Source organism: Sarcophilus harrisii, chromosome 1 (assembly GCF_902635505.1).
Source record: "Sarcophilus harrisii chromosome 1, mSarHar1.11, whole genome shotgun sequence".
Taxonomy (NCBI): domain Eukaryota; kingdom Metazoa; phylum Chordata; class Mammalia; order Dasyuromorphia; family Dasyuridae; genus Sarcophilus; species Sarcophilus harrisii.
This window is the reverse complement of record NC_045426.1, coordinates 709737197-709750420: the sequence shown is the minus strand read 5'-3', so window position 1 is coordinate 709750420 and position 13224 is coordinate 709737197. Positions and strand designations below refer to the sequence as shown.

Below are 13224 nucleotides of genomic sequence, written 5' to 3'. Positions count from 1 at the left end.
AAAATGCCAAAAACACCTGTCTTGAGACCAGGAAAAATGTATCGTGTGTCAGTTCTGAAAAGATCCTGTCAGAGATGACAGCAACTCATCATCAGGATAATACACTATGACCAACTGGGATTTATGCCAGGAATGCAGGATTGGTTCCATATCAGGAAAACTATTACCCTAATCAACCATATCAACAGCAAAACCAACAGAAATCATATGATAATCTCAACAGATGCAGAAAATGCTTTTGACAAAATCCAACACCCATTCCTCTTAAAAACACTAGGGAGCATAGGGATAAAGGGAACTTTCCTTAAAATAATAAGCAGTATCTATCTAAAACCTACAGCAAGCATTATTTGTAATGGAGAGAAGCTGGAGGCATTCCCAAGAAGAACAGGGGGGAAAAAAGGATGCTCATTATCACCACTATTATTCAACATTGTACTAGAAATGTTGGCTTTAGCAATAAGAAAAGAAAAAGAAATTAAAGGAATTAAAATAGGCAACAAGGAAATAAAACTATCACTCTTTGTCGATGATATCTTGATACACTTAGAGAATCCTAAAAAATCATCCAAGAATCTACTGGAAACAATTCACGACTTTACCAAAATTGCAGGATATAAAATAAACTCACACAAATCATCAGTAATTCTATAAAGCCCATCAGCAAGAGATAGAAAGAGAAATTCCATTTAATATTATGGTAGACAACATAAATTACTTGGGGCTCTCCGTGCCAAGACAAACCCAAGAACTATATGAACACAATTACAAAACACTTCTCACACAAATAAAGTCAGATCTAAACAACCAGAAAAATATCAGTTCATGGATAGGCTGAGCTAATATAATAAAAATGACAATTCTGCCTAAATTGGTCTACTTGTTCAGTGCCAACTGCCAAAACATTATTTTGTACAACTAGAAAATATAATAACAAAAAGTCAAGAATAACAAAGATCAAAAATTAATGAAAAACAATACAAAGCAGTACCAAACCTAAAACTATATTATAAAGCAGCAGTCATCAAAAGCATTTGGTAATGGCTAAGAAACAGAGTGGTAGATCAGTGGACTAGACCAGATACACACAACACAATAATCAAGGCCTATAGCATTCTATTATTTCATAAACCCCCAAACGCCAGTTTCTGGGACAAGAATTCACAATTTGACAAAAATTTCTGGGAAAATTGGAAAATAATATGTCAGAAATTGGGCACAGACCTACACCTAACCCCCATACCAAAATAAGGTCAAAATTGATATATGCTTTGGGTATAAAGGAGGATACCATAAACAAATTAGGAGAACAAAGGATAAATTACCTATCAGATCTTTGGAGAAGGGAGAAATTTATGACTAAAGAAGAACTAGAGAATATTATGAAAGGCAAAATGGATAACTTTGATTATATTAAATTAAAAAGGTTTTGCACAAACAAAACCAACAGAAACAAGATTAAAAGGGAAGTATATAAAGCTAGGGAAAAAATCTTTACAGCCAGTATTTTTGATAAAGATCTCATTCCTAAAATATACAAAGAACTGTGTCAAATTTTTAAGAATACAAGTCATTTCCCAAATGATAAATGATCAAAGGATATGAACATACAACTTTCAGAAGATAAAATTAATATTATTTATGTTTATATTTACATGAAATCTTTATATTTATATGAAAAAAATGGTCTAAATCACTATTGATGAGAGAAATACAAATTAAAACAACTCTGAGATACCATCTCACACCTCTCAGCTCGGCTAATATGATAGGAAAAGATAATGATAAATGTTGGAGGGGATGTGGGAAAACTGGGACACCAATGCATTGCTGGTGGAATTGTGAAATGATCCAACCGTTCTGGAGAGCAATTTGAAACTATGCCCAAAGGGCTATCAAACTGCATACCCTTTGACTCAGCAATGCCATTACTGGGTCTGTATTCCCAGGAAATCATAAAGAAGGGAAAGAGACCCACATGTGCAAAACTGCATGTAGCAATCCTTTTCGTGGTGGCAAAGAACTGGAAAAGGAGTGGATGCTCATCCACTGGGGAAGGGTTGAACAAGTTGTGGTACAGGAAGGTAATGGAATATTATTGTTCTATTAAAAAATGATAAACAGGCTGATTTTAGAAAGATTTGGAAAGATTTATACAATCTGATGCTGAGAGAAACAAGGAGAACCAGGAATACAGTGTACACAATAACAGCAAGAATGTGCGATTGTCAACCATGAAAGACTTGGTCCTTCTCAGTAGTTCAGTGATCCCAAACAACCCCAATAGACTTCAGATGGAAAATGTCACCTGCATTTAGTTCTTAAAAAAGAACTAAGGAGACTGAATGTAAATCAATCCATGCTATGTTCCCTTCTTTTTTCTGTTTTTTTTTTTTAATCTCTCCCATGCTTTTTTCCTTCTGCTCTGATTTTTCTCTCCCAAAACGATTCATAAAGCAATATTTATTAAAAAATAAATAAAATTACTACAGTAAAAAAAAAAAAAAGAAACAAAAATAAATAAATAAACTAAACCCTACAAGCCTGGTGGAGGGTTCTCTTACCTGGGTGTCATTGTAAACATTCACAACATTGACGGGCCGGTGGGTATCACAAATGAAGAAAATCCTGTCTTCTTCGGGCTGCAGGATATCTAAGAGGTCGACGTTGGCCCCACAGTTTATGAGAATAAAATAGTGAAACTGGAAAAGGAAAGAAAATGCTGTCAGCAGGGAGGCTTGAAAAGCAGGCCTTGAGGCTAACCACTCAGGGCAAGTTGGAGCTCTTGGGGGGCACTTGGTCTGACATCTCCCTACCCCACGAGACCTTTATGCCAGGCCCAGCTAGCGGGGAGCCCACTGCCCTTGGCTCCAACTCTACGTGTTAGGAAGCACTTCCTGCACACACAGGTGCAGCCTCTCAGCCACAGACCAGCCCTTCAGATGCTGAAAGATGAGCCACCTGCCTCTTCTAGCCCTCCCCAGGCTTTCCCATCAATCCTCACAGACAATGATCTCAAGACTCATTCCCATCCCAGCTGCCCCTGGGGAGTGGGACACTCTCTGGGGGGGCTCAATGCTCTTCTCTAATGATGGCCCCAGACCGGCCCACAGGCTCCCACCCGCATCTTTGTGCCTGGAGTCCTGAATGATTTCATTCACATCATCATGAATCCCTTGAAAATCTGGCTCAACTTACAAACCAATCCCAGGCTTGCAATATTTTGTTTTTTGTTTTTTTGCTTTTTTGTTTCCATATTTTTAAGCTAAAATAAATAATAAACAAACTTTTCAGGATTTCCCAACCCCAGTGCAAGGTCCTTTCCTGTTGCCTGGGCCTTCAAGCCCAAGCCTATTTTCAATGAAAATGCAAAAGAAACATGTCTTGTCTATATGTTGAGTTCAAGGGAGTTAAGCTGCCAAGGAAACTACTTTTTGAACTGCTTCAATTTCACTCTTAATCCCTGTGAATGTTCCTGCCTCTCAGTGCCTGGCATTCGTAGTGCCAGAATAATTGGCATTTCTACGTGGCACTAGTGCTTGGTCTCATCTGAGTCTCATGACCGCGTGGGTGGCAGGCAGTGGAAGGGAAGAAACCGTTTACCCAGGGTCCCAGAGACTTGTGGCTGGGCCTCTCCAGGTGTGGTACCATGACCTCTCTGTTCCAAGGATGCAAGGCCAAGGTCCCAGGCCAGATCAAATGCTGCTGAAGGATGGGCATATATATATATACTTTGACCGTGAGTCCCGAGGGGCCACGGCCATCCTGGAACTCCAGTGATGATGCGATGAACAGGCCGATAGATACCAAGCCCTTGGAAATTACAGGTGATGGTTTTTAATGATTTTTTCAGGTAAATGTCATCTTTTTGTTTGTTTGTTTGTTTGTGCTGAGGCAGTTGGGGTTAAGTGACTTGCCCGGGGGTCACACAGCTAGGAAGTGTTAAGTGTCTGAGGCCATATTTGCTCTTGGGTTCTCCTGACTTCAGGGCTGGTGCTCTAGCCACTGCGCCCCCTGGCTGCCCCGTGGGTAAATGTCACCTTAACATAAAGCCTTCATACCTGGTCTTTGTGTTCCAGAAATGAGGTTTCAAGCTCCTGCCACCCGGGAACGGGAACTAAGGTGTACTGGACGTGGTCACACTGGAACAAGGCCTGGGCAGAGAAGGGTGAGTGTGATCATCAGCTACAATCATTCCCACTGATTCACCTGCTCTGGGAAATGGACATTGCCCATAGGTGGGAGAGAGGCCCAAGAGCAGGGACACCGCGTCCTTGGCTCCTCCTCCATCACCTATTTAAAAGGCTACTTTTTCCCTACTAATTTTCACTGGCTTGGCTAACCCTTCCGCCACTGGAGAGCTGTCCACATGTGAAGGGCAGGGATAGAAAGGGCCTCGGCCACCAACGAGTTCAAGATGCTCGTGAATGAAGAAAGACCTTCTACGATTCCCCACCAAAGCAGGTCTGCAGCCTTTAGCTGAAGCCTTCCAGATGGGGCCCAGAGGAGGGGGAATAGAAACCCCCACTTCCGAGGCCACCCAGCCCACTCGGGAGCAGCTCTGAGGGCAGGAGGACTTTTGTACCCGACAACAAATCAAGATTTGCTCTTGGGAGCTCTCCCACTGTTCCTGCTTTTACCATCTGGGGCTGAACAAAGTTAGTTTTAACCTCCTTCTCTATCAGAGCCCTTGATGAGAGCAATCAGAACACTTCCTTGCCTTAGGGGACTGTTCTCTGAATTAAGATGGTCCAAACCCCCATCATCACACAGTATCCAACTGTCTGGGGTGAGCCTTCCCAGAGTTCACTGGTCCAAGCAATCAGACTGTGGCCAGATCTGGGCTGGAAGCCTTTCCAGTGAGGTAGGGCAGGCCTGTATTGGGCTCTAAGGCTAAACCCCCAATATTTCCACTTACAATGCAAATAACCACAGGGTCACCAAGTCTTGTAACTGAAGATAACAATAAAGGCATTAAATTTCAAATGTTCTGAGTCTCTAAAACAGGATGCCCTATACACTTTCTTCTCTTTTTGACAAGTTCCCAACCAAATTCTTCTCCCCTAATCAGTATTCTTTGCTTTTCTCTATTTTCCCATCACGAGAAGAAAACTGGATCAGCTTACCTGAAGAATTTTGCAGGCACATAACGCATCGACATCAGAAGCAACGAAGAGGAGAACTCGCTGAAACAGAAATGAAGAATAAAAGATAAGGATAATGTCCACTACTGGAGGAGAATGAATAAAAAAGCACGCACCAAGGGCTCACTCACTGAGGTAAGCCATCAAAGAGATGATTTTTAAAAATTAAATTGAATTTCATTTTCAAAAATCCCCCTTCTTTCTCCTATTTCTTTGTCCAACCCACTGAGAAAGCAAGAAAAACAAAACTCCTTGTACAAGTGTGTATAGTCACGTAAAACAAAAGTTTTTAATTGACCTCTGTCAGGTCAACCTGTCTTCCAAGTCCTTCTCCTCTCTGTTAGAAGGTGGGTAACATGTTTCAGCATGAGTTCTCAAGTGGTTGATCATTGTGTTGATGTATACACTCATAGGGACATGTTCTACTTACACATACATACATATAAACACGTCATGTATGTGTATGTAATTTATTTTGATGTTGTATTTTAAAACATACACATTTATGTAAATACATAAAATTTGTTTTAATCACACAAGATCTACCTTCTTACCCTCCTACCCTAACAACTTTCTCCTCCAAGGCACAAGAAAAATAAAACCCATTATACACACCATGTAGGGTCAATCCAAACAAATTTCCTCATTGGCCACATCCTATCTCATCCTTCACCTCTCAGGATGGGAATGGCCCATCCCCTCTTATTTCCTCCTGGGATCCTGGCTGATCACTGCACTGAGAGGAATTTAGCAAAGTAATAATATTCCATGACATTCATTCCATAACTGATCTCACCATTCCCCAGTTTCTGAGCCCTCCCTCTGACACTCAGTCTTTGACATGTCAAAAAGATCTATGAATATTTGTGTGTCCTTAGAATGTTTTGCTTATGACTGATCCCTCCCTTAATCTATCTTCCCCTTAGTTCCTCCTTCTCCTTTCCCTCCTACTTCATTGATGAAGGAAATGTTTTCCAGTGTCCGCCTTTGTGTGTGTGTGTGTATTCCTTCTTCTGACCAGTTCTGAGGAGGGTGAAGATAAAATGTGAGGAGCCCCTTCTACTCTCCCTGTCCATACAGATGTCTAGCAGCATTATATAATGGCTCTATACAGCTAGAGATCCTCACGCACTCTCATCATGTGAGATAAATTTCCCCCGAGCATCTTCTCCCTCCCCCTTGCCCCTTTTCCTGTCTCTTCCCATTGACATAACAGTACTACTCTCAGACCTTGAATTCCCTCTATGACCTCCGACAAAGACAGCCTTCAGAGGGGACATGTACACTTGGAGGTCAGTAGTTTATCCTTATGCAGTCCTTTATCACCCTGCATTCATGTTTCTCTTCATTTCTATTTTTGTACTTCAAAGTTTCTCCACAACCCGGGTCTTTTCATTAGGAATGCTTGGAAGTCCACTTTTTCCCCCCAGTGACATCAGACTTAGTTTTGCTTGTTAAGTTATTCTTGGCTGCAAGTTGATACCCTTTGCCTTCTGGAATATCATATTCCGAGCTTGCTTCTCCTTCGTGGTGCTGGAATACCACATTCTGAGCTTGCTTCTCCTTCACGGTGCGGGAATATCATATTCTGAGCTTACTTCTCCTTCACAGTGCTGGCTTCTATATCAGATCTGATTCTGACCTTGGCTCCTCAGTACATAAACTCCTTCTTTGTAATAGCTTTAAATACTTTTTGTGGGGAAAAGGGGAACCTGGAAACTCCATTTTGACTATAATGCTTCTAGAAGTTTTCCCTTTGGGGTTTTTTTGAGGTAACCAATGAAATTTTCCCCCCACTTTGTTCTCTCATTCTAAGAGATGTGGGCAATTTTCTTTTAAAGTTTCATGACATAAGTTTAGACTCTTGGAAATATGGAGTTCAGAGCAATGGTTTTTACATTTTTTCCTCCTTGATCTGTTTTCCAGGTTGGTTGTTCCTATTATGAAATTTCTTCTATTTTTTTTTTTTTTTTTTTTTTTAGTTCCTAGATTTTATTTTATTATTTCTTCTTGTCTCATGAGGTCACTGACTTCCAGTTGGTCCGTTCAGCTTTTCAGGGAGTCTGGTACTTGGGCAAGCTTTGTACCTTGTGCCAAGAAATTAATTCCTTTCTCAATGCCTTCTTCCATAACTCTCATTTCTTTTCCATTTTTTTCCCCAAGCATTTTCATTTTAAAACTTTTTAAAAACTCTTACTTCATCACTTTCAAACAAGTTGAGATTGTGCCCAACCGCTGCTTTTCTCTGAGGGTTTGCTTGTAAAGTCTGTAATCCTTCTTTTCTGTGTTCCATGAGCATCGTTGCCACCATGACAGCTCATTATGGTGCATTTCTTTGTTTGTTTGTTTTTTTGGGGGGGCGGCATTTTTCCAGTCTCCTTACTGATTTCAGACTTGAGGTGAAGGATGGGCTACGTGGCACTTCTGGAGAAAAGGTCTGACTGATCCTGCTGCTACCTTCTTAGGGTATTAGGTACTGGTTTATTCCAGGGCATCAGGGACAGGTTGGGGACCTGCAAGCTTTTAGTCTTCTCAGGGTGGTCTGATCCAAGGCAAAGTCTGTTTGCTGCCCCTTGGTCTGACTTCTACCAATTCCTGATCTGGATTTGGGTCTGAGCTAAAACAAACTCATGATCAGGATTCTGGCCCTCTAGGCCAGATGGAAAATTCTGTTAGCAGAACATAGGTTCCTCTTGAGTCTGAGATTCCTGCCCTGGTTCCTCCTCTAAAGGCCGGCCTAGACTTGGGAACAAGACCCTGCTGTGGGCTTGGGGTCTGGCCCATAGCGCTGGGCTGCAGCTATTGGATCCTGAGCCTCCTTCTTTCACTGTACACCGCCTAAGTCCTCCCTACTCTGGCAAGCTGCTGCCATGCTACGGGCAGTGCATCCCATCTTGGATTAGCAACATGGGCCTCGGTAACGAGCGACAAAGCTGCCAGGTTGGCATCTATCCCTGCAGGAAAGCCCTGTCTTGGTCTGAGGTGTTCTTGTCCTGCTATACAGTCCTTTTGGGGCTTGACAAAAATGTAATCTTTTTTGGCTCACTGTCCTGAGACTTGCCTATTTCTCTATGCCAAGCATCCCTGGAAGAAAGAATCACTGACTTTTTCTAGATTTCCCATCAGTCAGAATTTAGAATCATGAATTTTCTAGATGTCTGGCTCACAGTATTGCTTCCTGTCATTCCCCCATCTTAGTTATCCTTCCACTTAAAGAGTCTGCATTGTAATAGAGTAGCCCAGGATTCAGCAGAGGAAAAAGTGTGTTGTTTTTTAAAAATGTATTTTTCTTTAAAAAAAAAAACATTATTTTATAAATCATGCTGGGAAAGAAAAATCAGAGCAAAAGGGAAAAACCATGGGAGAGAGGAAAAAAAAAAAAAAGGAAAGGAAAGAAAAAATAAGGAAACCTAGCATGTGCTGATTTCCATTCCGTCTCCTTCAATCTTTTTCTGGATTCAGATGGCATTTTCTGTCCAAAGTCTATTGGGATTGCTTGGGATCACTGAGCTGCTGAAAAGCAGCAAGTCTTTCCTAGTTGATCATCGCACAATCTTGGTATTACTGTATACAGTGTATTCCCGGTTCTGCTTGTTTCCCTCAGCATCAGTTCATGTAAATCTCTCCAGGTCTTTCTAAAATCAGCCTGTTCATCTATTTTAATAGAATAATAATATTCTATTACCTTCACGCATCACAACTTGTTCAGCCATTTCCCAGTTGATGGGCATCCAATTTACCAATTCTTTGCCGGCACAAAAAGAGCCATCACAAATATTTTTGCACGTGCAGGTCCTTTTCCCTCAAAGAGGAAAAACTGAAAAGACCACATAGATATTTAACAAGAAAAAAGGAGATTCCATGAGTGGTTTTTTGATGAAATTCAAAAGATTACGATCACGGAGTACGTTTTTCCTTGTAACGTAGGTCTTCCACTAAAAAGAACAGGAGTCCTTTGGAGGGATGATATCTTGCTTAATTGGGGTTCAAAGTTGGTGATCCCCATCATCAAAACCAATTTCAAATATTCACCTGTAATTAGATTTTATGTATTTTATCTTTGAAAACGTCTTTTCCTACAGCTAGGCCCTGCCGAATAGTGAGACCAACCCCGAAGCACGGGATTTTATCATATTTATAGCATATTCATCACTTGGAAAGCATTCATGGAATTAGTCCTCTTGACTAATGCTTCCAGCCCAAGATTAGATGGAAGCTCCTTAATTCCCAGTTTAGATGTGTTGGGTGTTAGATGTGGAAATAGTCAAAGATGTGCCGTGGGAGGGGCCCAGCAGGAGGCAGTGAAGAAGAGGCCGCTGGATGCAGGCTGAAGGGCACTTTGAAGGGAGGAACTTCAGGGGATGCTGAGGTAGGAGCTAGTGTTGGTCAGAACAAAGGCCCCCTCTTCACAGGGACGGGGTGGAAGAAGAGATGAGAGAGTCGCAGGCGCCACACGAGGGCTCGGAAAGCCACTCTGGAGGGCGAGTGAGCGAGGTGGGGAGGGCAGCAGTGCCGAGCAGCAGCGAGAGCCCGGCAGAGGCAGGCCTGCCACCTGGGAGCATCCAGAACAGCTGCGGAGGACACAGCACCTTTCCCTTGGAGCAAAGGCACACAGCCGAGAGCAGGGCTGGCATCCACCGGGCCCTGGCTGCCTCCCCACGAAGTCTTCACCATCCAGGTGACCTGGGGAGGCCGGGGGCCCTTCCCTCAGACTCCTCCGGCTGCTCCCCCGGATATGATGAGGACTGCCCCTCAAGGCCCGTCTGCCCTGAGGGAGATGGGCTCCCCATCTCACCTTCCACAGAGGAGACACTCAGGAAGGTCTCCTTTCCTGACCCCCCTTGCAGTGCTCTCCTTCCCTCTTCCTCATGGGCTAAAGGGACTTTGTTATGCGCACAAGGCCTTCCTGTAGGCCTGGCACTCCTGGAGGCTTTGTCCACTCCGGGGGCAGCAGGTGCAGAGATCCAGCCCCAGGACCACGCCGCTTCCACCGCCATGGCTCTGGTCTGTTGTTTATCACTGGTGCTCTTTCTCCTACTATGATAACTGTCACTCACAGGGCACCAGAGGGTTTGAAAGACCCTTCACAGATGTTTTACCCTCACAACTCTGGGGGTCAGATGTGTTTTACAGAAAAGTAAACTGAGTCAGCATTAATCAGCTAGGAAACATCTGAGCAATGTTTGAACTCAGGAGCTCCTGAGTCCTGGCCCACCCAAACCCTTCTCTGACTCTAGTGGGGAGGAGGTCCCCCCCAGGACAAGGCCTTTGGCCACTGCTGTGCCTTCTGGAACCCCCTCGAGGGCAGGGGCTGTGACCTTCTGTCTCTACATCCCAGGTTCTCCCAGGCAGCACCCAGGCCCATCTGGGGCTAAGTGGGAGAGGGCCGTCCTCCCCAAGTTCAGGCCAGAGCGTGACAAGCACACGAACCACGAAAGGAAAACTACTCCAGTGGGGGGGGCCCAGAGGGCTGGCCAGGCAGCAGGGGGCTCCACGTCTGCAGAGTCTGGGCCCCCGAGCCCCTGAGCCCGGCTGCCTGCCTCAGGGTGCTCACTGGGAAAACGGGGCTGATAGCAGGACGCCCTCTCTCAGGGCTGCTGGGGGAGACCCCCTAGAGGGGGGACCCGCAGTGGTCCCGCGGGGCAGGGCAAGGCTCCCTGGGCTGAGACCTCCATCCCAGAGGCAGAGGCTTCTTGGCCGAGGCCGCCAGATGTGCTCTCTGACACCAGGGGGATCAACCAGGCACCTCTAAGAGAAGAGCGTAGGCTCACAGTGGCCCCTGGGAGCTTCTCTGGCAGCTTCCTCCTGCCCATGTGGACAACGCCACAAGGCAGCGGGGCCCCTTCTCTCCTGGGACCCTGAAAAGTGCGCGCATTGCTGCCACAGGCCCGGGACCAAGCCACGAAGGGCAGGCCAGCCTGGGCACCCAGGGACCCGAGTAAAAATTCTCCCCATGTTATCTTCACTGGCAAGAGGCTGGGAAGGTGGATGAGCATCTCAGGGCCCCAGACAGCGGGAGGGAGGCTCCTCACCGGGAGTCCCGCCCACCCAACCCCCACCCAGCTGCCTGCTTAGAACCCAGGGCAGCCCCCTCAGCCCTCGGCTGCAGACTCTGCCCCCGGCCTCAAACCGCTACTGAAGGAGCACGACCCCCGAGCTCCCGGCTGCACAGTCTCTGCTTGTGGGCTTCGAGCCCAAGTTGTGACATCCTGTTCTAAGGGCGCCCAGTTCTGCCATCCCTGCCCTAAGGTCCCTCCCCCAGCCCTGACAATTGTTCTAAGCTCCCCCCCCCAGTCCCGACATCCCCTGTTCTAAGCTCCCCTCCCCCAGTCCCGACATCCCCTGTTCTAAGCTCCCCTCCCCCAGCCCTGACATCCCTGTTCTAAGCTCCCCTCCCCCAGTCCCGACATCCCCCGTTCTAAGCTCCCCTCCCCCAGCCCTGACATCCCCTGTTCTAAGGCCCCCTCCCCCACCCCTGACATTCCCTGTTCTAAGCTCCCCTCCCCCAGCCCTGACATTCCCCGTTCTAAGCTCCCTCCCCAGTCCCACAATTCCCTTCTAAGCTCCCTCCCCAGTCCTGGTTCCCTGTTCTAAGGCCCCTCCCCCACCCCTGACATTCCCTGTTCCGCTCCCCTCCCCAGTCCAACATTTCCCCGTTCTAAGCTCCCTCCCAGTCACAGCATTCCCTGTTCTAAGTCCCCTCCCCCACCCCTGACATCCCTGTTCTAAGTCCCCTCCCCCAGCCTGACATTCCCCGTTCTAAGCTCCCCTCCCCCACCCCTGACATCCCCTGTTCTAAGCTCCCTTCCCCCAGCCCTGACATCCCCTGTTCTAAGGCCCCCTCCCCCACCCCTGACATTCCCTGTTCTAAGCTCCCCCCCAGCCCTGACATCCCCTGTTCTAAGGCCCCCCCCCCCACCCCTGACATCCCCGTTCTAAGCTCCCCTCCCCCAGTCCTGACATTCCCCGTTCTAAGCTCCCCTCCCCCAGTCCTGACATTCCCTGTTCTAAGCTCCCCTCCCCCAGTCCCGACATTCCCTGTTCTAAGCTCCCCTCCCCCAGTCCTGACATTCCCTGTTCTAAGTCCCTCCCCACCCCTGACATCCCCTGTTCTAAGCTCCCCTCCCCCAGTCCTGCTTTCCCTGTTTCTAAGTCCCCCCCCAATGACTTCCCGTTCTAAGCTCCCCTCCCCCACCCCTTACATCCCTGTTCTAAGCTCCCTTCCCCAGCCCTGCATCCCCTGTTCAAGCCCCTCCCCACCCCTGACATTCCCTTTCTAGCTCCCCTCCCCAGCCCCTAACATCCCCTTTCAGGCCCCTCCCCACCCCTGACATCCCGTTCTAGCTCCCCTCCCCAGTCCTGCATTCCCGTTCTAAGCTCCCCTCCCCAGTCGCATTTCCCTGTTTCTAGCTCCCTCCCCAGTCCCGACATTCCCTGTTCTAAGCTCCCTCCCCAGTCCTGACGTTCCCTGTTCTAGCTCCCTCCCCAGTCCCGACATCCCTGTTCTAAACCCCTCCCCAGTCCTAACTTCCCTGTTCTAAGCTCCCTCCCCAGTCCGCTTCCCTGTTCTAAGCTCCCCTCCCCCAGTCCTGACATTCCCTGTTCTAAGCTCCCCTCCCCCAGTCCTGACATTCCCCGTTCTAAGGCCCCCCCCCCCACCCCTGACATTCCCTGTTCTAAGCTCCCTTCCCCCAGTCCCCACATCCCCTGTTCTAAGCTCCCCTCCCCCAGTCCCGACGTCCCCCGTTCCAAGGCCCCCTCCCCCCGTCCCGACACGCTCCGTTCTAAGCCCCCTCCGCCTCCGCTATCTCCGGTTCCGAGGCCCCGCTCTGGGTCCTCACCCCTCCCCCTGCTATCGCCGATCCCGGCTCCGGGCGCCCTCCCTTTCCCTCGCTCACCTCTGTCTGAATCACGTCGTAGAAATCCCGGCGAAAGTCGGTCACGAACATGGCGCGGGCGGGGGGCCGCGGGCTCTAGCCCGGCCCAGCCCCGAATCAGACCCACGCGGACTCGGTCCCGGACCGACCTAGGCTGGGAGCAAAGGAGCCCGGAACCTCCAGCCCCCTCGCGCCAAAACCGG

General features: G+C 47.4%; 1 protein-coding gene across 1 annotated transcript in view; it reads right to left on the bottom strand.

The window, feature by feature from the left end:
* The window catches only part of CDC45 (cell division cycle 45), a 34725-nt gene extending 21506 nt beyond the window's left edge, over positions 1–13219 (bottom strand). Inside the window, exons 1-4 of the mRNA XM_003763330.4 lie at positions 13043–13219; positions 5127–5186; positions 4062–4154; positions 2565–2702 (exon numbers count right to left, since the gene is read on the bottom strand). Coding sequence (XP_003763378.1) covers positions 2565–2702; positions 4062–4154; positions 5127–5186; positions 13043–13093 — 342 coding nt within the window. The 5' untranslated portion in view covers positions 13094–13219. The remainder of the gene's footprint in view (positions 1–2564; positions 2703–4061; positions 4155–5126; positions 5187–13042) is intronic.
* Between the last annotated feature and the right edge of the window lie 5 nt (positions 13220–13224).